Source organism: Cucumis melo, chromosome 9, assembly GCF_025177605.1.
Source record: "Cucumis melo cultivar AY chromosome 9, USDA_Cmelo_AY_1.0, whole genome shotgun sequence".
NCBI lineage: Eukaryota > Viridiplantae > Streptophyta > Magnoliopsida > Cucurbitales > Cucurbitaceae > Cucumis > Cucumis melo.
Genome location: NC_066865.1, coordinates 1323432 through 1330346, shown reverse-complemented (window position 1 = coordinate 1330346; position 6915 = coordinate 1323432). Strand labels below are relative to the sequence as shown.

The following is a 6915-nucleotide window of genomic DNA, read 5'->3' as shown; positions in this document are numbered from 1 at the left end:
CGACCAAACCGCCCCCAAACCGACCACAAGTCGATACATATGTTGCAAAACCGACTTCAGCTGTTGTTTCCAACAAAATCTGCTGATTCGACAGTCAGTCGATCGGTCGGTTTTTTTTCCCTCCTTCTTCTTCTTCCTTTTTTTCCTTTCTATATTTTTTACTTTCTTTTATTTTCCTCCCTTTTATTTTCCTTCTTTTTTCTTTTTCTTTTTTCCTTTGTTTTATGAAATGTGAAATATATATATTCCATTTTTTTATTGACATTTGAATTTCCTTTTACAAATATTATAGATTGTAGTTTATGGTTAGAGCAAAGTTTACGATTTTAAAAATTAAGAATTACATTATTTTGTTTTATTTTTCTTTTTAAACCTAAACTTATAATTATATAATATATTATATATATATATATATATATATTATTTTTTTAAAAATAGATCGGTCGGTTCAAACTGATTGACCGACCATAACCCCAAACCGACTGACGACAACTCGGTTTTTGAGTTTCTAGAACCGAAACCCGACCGTCGATTGTACTATTACGACCATCCGACCTTGATTCGTTCGGATTCGATTATTCGTTTCGGTTTTTCGACCCACCATGCTCACCCCTAATCACTCCTAGCTCTCTCTTTGCTTGTATCATCCTAAGAAGAAATAAAGATGTACATAATTTATTAAGGAACGGAGGGTATAATTGTCTAAACAAAGACATTTTAACTTGGGTCATTTTAACAAATTTAATTTATGAAAGAGCATTAAGCCGAATTACCGAAATAATAAAAAAAGAAAGAAAAGAAGAAAGGTGAAAAGACAAGCCATTGGCAAAAGATCGACCTTCAAATAACACTGGTATGATCCCCACCGGACTCCGATTCACCGGTTTCAGTCGACATAGAATTGCCACTCCGCACACTCTAGCAGCTCACTTCTTCTCGATTCCTGCTCGCACTCTATAATGGTGAAGACTTACGTGAGAGAGAATGTGCCCCTCTCTCGTTTTGGTGTATTGGTAGCTCAGCTGGAATCCATAGTTGCGTCCGCTGCTCAACAACCTCCGGAGCCCCTTCTATGCTTCGATCTTCTATCCGATCTCATTTCCGCCATCGATGAAGAACCCAAGGTTCACCCTTTTAATTTCGCTGCATTTTCATTTTTGGCCAATTAGTTCCATCGAATATGTTCTATTGGTTTTATACTGCCAACGTCTACATTAAGAAGATAAAGTATTGAATTATGCGATATTATGCGGATCTCTATGAGTTGGTATCGGAAATGGAATTATTATGGGCAGTCAGTTTTATTTTTATATGTTTCTGCTCTTTTCATTATTGTTTCCATCTTGCATTGTCCACGGGTGGGAATATCTGTCTTCATTGGGTATCTGGCTATGAAGTTTTGATTTTCCTCCGTGCTAATGAAGTTTATAGAGTTCCCATTATGTAATTGTTATTCAGCAGCGTACTACTGGTGAGATTAAAGGAGACCGTCACAGAGAAGCACAGAGCACAAACACCTCCGTAGATATCAAATAACAGAAAAGGGTACAAAGATAAAAGATACAACGAGTGAAGTGAGAGATAAAGCATGGTGAATAATATCCCGCACGTGAACAAGGTGTTGGATTATGGAACCATCATAAGCTTGACTTTTAGACTGTGGAATCGAGGAAAATGAAGCACTTTAATCATAGCCAGCTGATGAACAAATGGAACAAGTTTGACACACAAAGCTGCTTGTGAACTATCTTTTTGAAGGTCGTCAATTTCAATGTTTGGTTCAACTATGGATCACATGGTTTGCAGCCAAATAAGTGGCACTCAAATTATCACAAAGCAAAAGTGGAGGAGGAAGATTACACACCAATCTCAAACATAATAGATCAAACCCACATTAATTCAGTGGCAACATTGGACATTCCATGATATTCCAACTCTGGGACACCGTATTTTGTCTCGAAGAACACCATGAAATCAAGATAGAACCAAGAACATCAAGATGTGTACTCATTGGAACATGGGGGAAATGAAAATGTCCATATACAGAGTGAAACAAATTTAAAGCCAAGCGAGGGTACAATACTGCAAAATGCCCACTAAGTTGAGGTATTAGGTTCCATTTGTCAAAGACTCTCCATCATGCAAGGACAACCACTCTAGTTTTCTCAGGCAATAGGATCATTTGTTTGACAAATGCATAGAGTTTCCATCATGGATAACTTGCACACCAAGAAAAAAGGAAAAATCACCGAGGTCTTTAAGAGAAGTTGAGAGGCGAGGATTGACGAAAAAAATAATGGAAGGAGAAAGAGATGGGAGGCCATGAGACAAGGAGAGAGGTTGTAAGGAATACCACGATCTATAGACATCTCCTCGATTTTTCTCGACATCTCAACATTTCCTCGACATCTCAACATTTCCTCAATGTCTTGGAAAAATGATATTTTATCGAGATATTAAACTCTCTCACATGTCGAAATGTTGATGTCAATTGAAGTTTTTAATGACAACAATATCGCATTGTCGGAATAGGAAACAAACTTTTCATTGATGCAATGAATAGAGTAGAGGATTCTCAAAGTCTATGTAAGCTAAGGACTCCTAAATATCAAAAGTAGTGTTGAAACCCACGATTTCATTCATTTTTCTTCATTGAGAGAGGAATATAACCAACTCATAGTTGTTCCTCATTGAACTTGACTGTATTGTTCTGCCAAAGAAGATGTAAGGATTCATTTGATTTTGCTGAAGATCGGGAAACGGGGGGGGGGGGGGGGTGAGGAGATGCCATCAGTAACAGTTCAAGTTTGAGACCCATATCAAGGTTGAGTAATTGTTTTCTCAGAGTAGGAGTTAGAATAGAAAGTTTGATGGTGAAAGGTAGGGACATGTGTAAAAAGGGAATAGAGGAGGACTGAGGTTGAGAAATAATGCTACTTGATTAGGTGGTAGCCTAAGTAGTCTTAAGGAATAATCCTCTAAGAATCAATATTGTGAATCTTTTATTAGAATGATAATAACAACCGTTTCATACCAGAATGGAAAACTCCTATTTATAGAGTTTTAATTACACGTGGGGATAAAAAGTGAATTAACGTAGAATAATACCTAGTTACTCAATTGACCCTTATTCTTTTTACATTATTTGACCACTCCAAAAAGAAAACTCGTCCAAAAGAAAAAATGAAACAATCAAGAAATAAAATAAACTCGTTGAAGGACATATGACCAAACCCACCTCCTACATTTTGAACAAAATTATTCTGATTAAAGAAGTAAATCTGAAACAAAAAATTGAATTACCACCAAAAGATGGACTTCTCCATCGACCATACACTCGAAAAAGATGTTTCCATCAAGCTCATTCAAAACCTTAATCATAGGACCAACGACAAAAGCATTAGCTTCCGAAGAGAACCCTAGTCACATCTTCTTCCTTATTTGCTTCAAGTTCTTTGCTTTGTGGTAATTGATTTCCAATGGAATTGGTGTGTCGTTCTTGTTTTTTTCCCTGCACATTCTTTTATGGATTTTTCTTCCATTTGAGACTACTTTTAAATCTACATCTTCAAATTGTTCTTTTTTTTTTTTTTTTTTTTTTAATTTTATAAAAGGAAACAAGTCTCTTTATTCATGTAAATGTAAAATGAAAGAGACCAATGCTCTAAGTACACGAGGGTTATACAAAGAGTGTAAAGCATAAACCATAACTAGGATCAGCAGGCGCACTTGGACATCTCAACTAGGTTGACACCCATTTAGCGCCTTCATCATATCCTTCAAAACACAACTTCAAAAATTGGCCAAAGCTTATAAACTCAGCCATTACAAATAGGACAAAAAGACTAGATCACTAGCCTTACAAAGGATTCAACAAAGAGCATACAGAAGGCCTAGACAAAAGTGCAAAAAGAGATTTAACCCGAAACAAAAATTAAGCTGGGAAGATAAAAACTCTCCAATTTGAGTAGATTTCTTGAATGCTATAGCTTTCAAAAGCCTTGGAGAAGGAGCACCACGAGGAGGCACTCTTATGGGCAACTTCAAAGCGATCCAATTTTTGAACTAATCGCCTTTGTTAACTACATGGGTCTAAAATTTTTTTCCTTCAATTTTATCTTGAAGATTTGCTATTTGAAAATTTTCCAACTGTGATTTCTTTGGTTTTTTTTAAGACAAAACATCTCATTGAACAAATGAAATAGGGGAGACACCAAGCATCTAAAGGTGATTACAATAGAGATCGGCAATTAGACACTAATCAAGAGAGATTAAAGTTCTTAAAAGGCTGCTTAGTTTTGCACCAATACAATGCAATAGATAGGACCAAGTCCATGAAAGAATCAAAGGAAGAAAAAGATCTCTAAAAAGATGCTTATTACGCTCGTCCCATGATGTCCAGAAGAAGGCATGAAGAATAGCCAGCCAAATTGTCTTCTGAATCCTGAGAACGGATGGCCCACCGAAAGAGAATCGTTAAATTTGTTATTAGAGCAGGCTGTAGACCAACGAAGAGCACCTAGAACATTATGCCAGAAACGGGATGCAAAGGCACATTGTATAAACAAATGAGTTGGAGATTCAGGATGACGCTGACACATAAGATGGAGAAATAGACATATAGGGCATACGACGTTGAAGTTGATCAACAGTATGAACAACACCAAGGCTAGTTCACAGAAAAAGAATTAATTTTCTTTGGGCAGTGATTTCTTTGTATTTTCTTCACTAAATAAAATCAATCCGTTCTTGAACTTTTGCAAATAAATTGATAATTGATCTATACAGACATTTTACACAATGAATATTGGGGTTCTTTTGCTATTTTATTTTACATTTTTTTTGAAACGGAGACAAACTTCTTTACTAATAATAAGACTCAGAGTACAAGAGAGTTATACAATGAGAGTAATAAAGAAGCCTAAAAGAAAGAACCCGAGGGATCAGGAGGTGCTTACGAACATTTCAACTTGGTTGACACCCCCTTAGCGCCATTATCATGTTCCAAACAAACAAAACCAAACTAGATTGTTATTCGAATGTCCAAATCATTACAATAGGGCCGAAACAAAAAGAATCTCGCAGAAATGCAAGCATTTCAAAACAAAAATTATAGCAAACACCTGTAAAGACTAGAAGTAGAACTACTAATGCTTTAATTTCTACATAAGTAGAAATTAAAGTAGAAATTAAAGCATTGCATTTTCTAATGCTATAGGATCATAGTAGATGTGTCGGTCTTTTCGGTTCTTTGAAGGATTTTTTTTTTGAAAATAATAAACCAAATACATATCATTTAAGAAGTAGAACTACTAGAACTCAATATCTTGAATCCCACAAAAAATAAAGATGAGCAACATTTAATTACGATCTAGCATAGCAACATTTCCCTTTCTACTAAAACTTTTTTAAGGTAGAGATACATTAATTTTTACTACAAAAGTCAAAGTATCGTTGCAAAGAAACCCACACTTATTTTGACCAACATCGGCCCATACCTAGACGAATAACAACAACAACAACAACAATAATATTAAAATCAATTAAGCATGACACTTTTCATAAAGCAATTAAGTACAAAAAGTTAGAGAAGAAGCACAAGTAATCTTTCATTGGATCAATGTCATTTTTTATTTTTTAAATTTAAGCTTGTTTTCTCCTATTTTCGTTTATACTCCTAATTAAAATCCGAAGATAAAAAGGGTTTAAATCTTATTTTGGTTCTTTGAAGGATTAAGATCCCTAGGAAGGTGAGTTTTTTTACTTGGCAGGTTCTTCATGGCCATGCTAATACGGTAGATAGACTTGCGAGGAAGATGCATTTCACTTGTTGGGCCTTTTTGTTGTATTTTTTGTCATAAGGCGAAGGAAGACTTGGAGATCATATTCTTTGGTGCTGTGAGTATGCAAGTCGTGTTTGGATTCTTTCTTCCAAATGTTTGATTTGATGAATGTTTGGCACAAAAACATCAGTGCTATGATCAAGGAGTTCCTTCTCAAACCTCCTATTAGGAGGAAACGCTGCTTTTTATGGTGTGTTGGGGTGGGTGCGATCTTCTTGGTTTTGTGAGGTGAATTGGATAGGAGAGTGTTTAGGGGTGTGGAGAGGGAGTCTTATGATGTTTGGTCCATCATTTGTTTTCACGTTTTTCTTTGGACTTTGATTTCAAAGGATTTTTGTGATTATCCTATAGTCATTTTGTTGCATAGTTGGAGCCCCTCCTTTTTGTGGGCTTGGTTTTTGTACGCACGTCAGCATGTATATTTTTTTTTATTCTTTTCTCAATGAAAGTTATTGTTTTCATTCAAAAAAATAAGAAAGGGGACAATAATAGAAAATGAGACCAATGCTCAACACGGAGCACAATGACTATTGACCTTCATAGATATTTAAAGAAAAAAATACAGCCATGTGTTTTGTTTACGATGAATAGCAAATTACTTGAAAGGAATGATAAAAAGATAAAATACAATGACTAAAATGAGAGAAGCACAGAAAATCATATCCTAACAAGCAGTTTTTTGTTTTTGTTTTTTAATTGAAGTTCAAAAGCATGCAAGTTTGGTGGATAATTATGTGATAAGAAACTCCAGGCAAACACCAAACAAAAGTATGTGATAAGATTAACTTCAGTGCACTGCTACTTCTTTGAAACAGACCCTATAAATTCCTCCAATAGCACGGATTCAATTAAATTTAGTTCACCATTTCCATGCTAATGATACAAGAGTTTATCTACTGAAAGTGAGTTTTTCCATAGTTAACATCAGAGTCCTCTAATAATTAGTTTTTGTATCTTCCTTAACTGAAAAGGATTCAATCAAACATTTTTAGTTTCTGTCAAGTCATATGCTATCATTACAGTATCTTCCTTAACTGGAAAGGGCGGTATTCAAACATTTTTAATGTCTCTG

The 6915-nt window shown here is 35.3% G+C and overlaps 1 protein-coding gene across 4 annotated transcripts in view; it reads left to right on the top strand.

Annotated features, from left to right (window-relative positions):
• The first annotated feature begins 791 nt into the window (after window positions 1-791).
• LOC103498597 (protein SWEETIE) overlaps window positions 792-6915 on the top strand; it is a 53479-nt gene continuing 47355 nt past the window's right edge. For 3 of the 4 annotated variants that reach the window (XM_008461248.3, XM_008461247.3, XM_008461249.3), the window contains exon 1: window positions 792-1124. In XM_008461248.3, coding sequence (XP_008459470.1) covers window positions 960-1124 — 165 coding nt within the window. In that variant the 5' untranslated portion in view covers window positions 792-959. Of the gene's footprint in view, window positions 1125-5771; window positions 5899-6915 lie in introns of all 4 variants that reach the window. The other variant, XM_051090174.1, reaches the window with a different exon arrangement.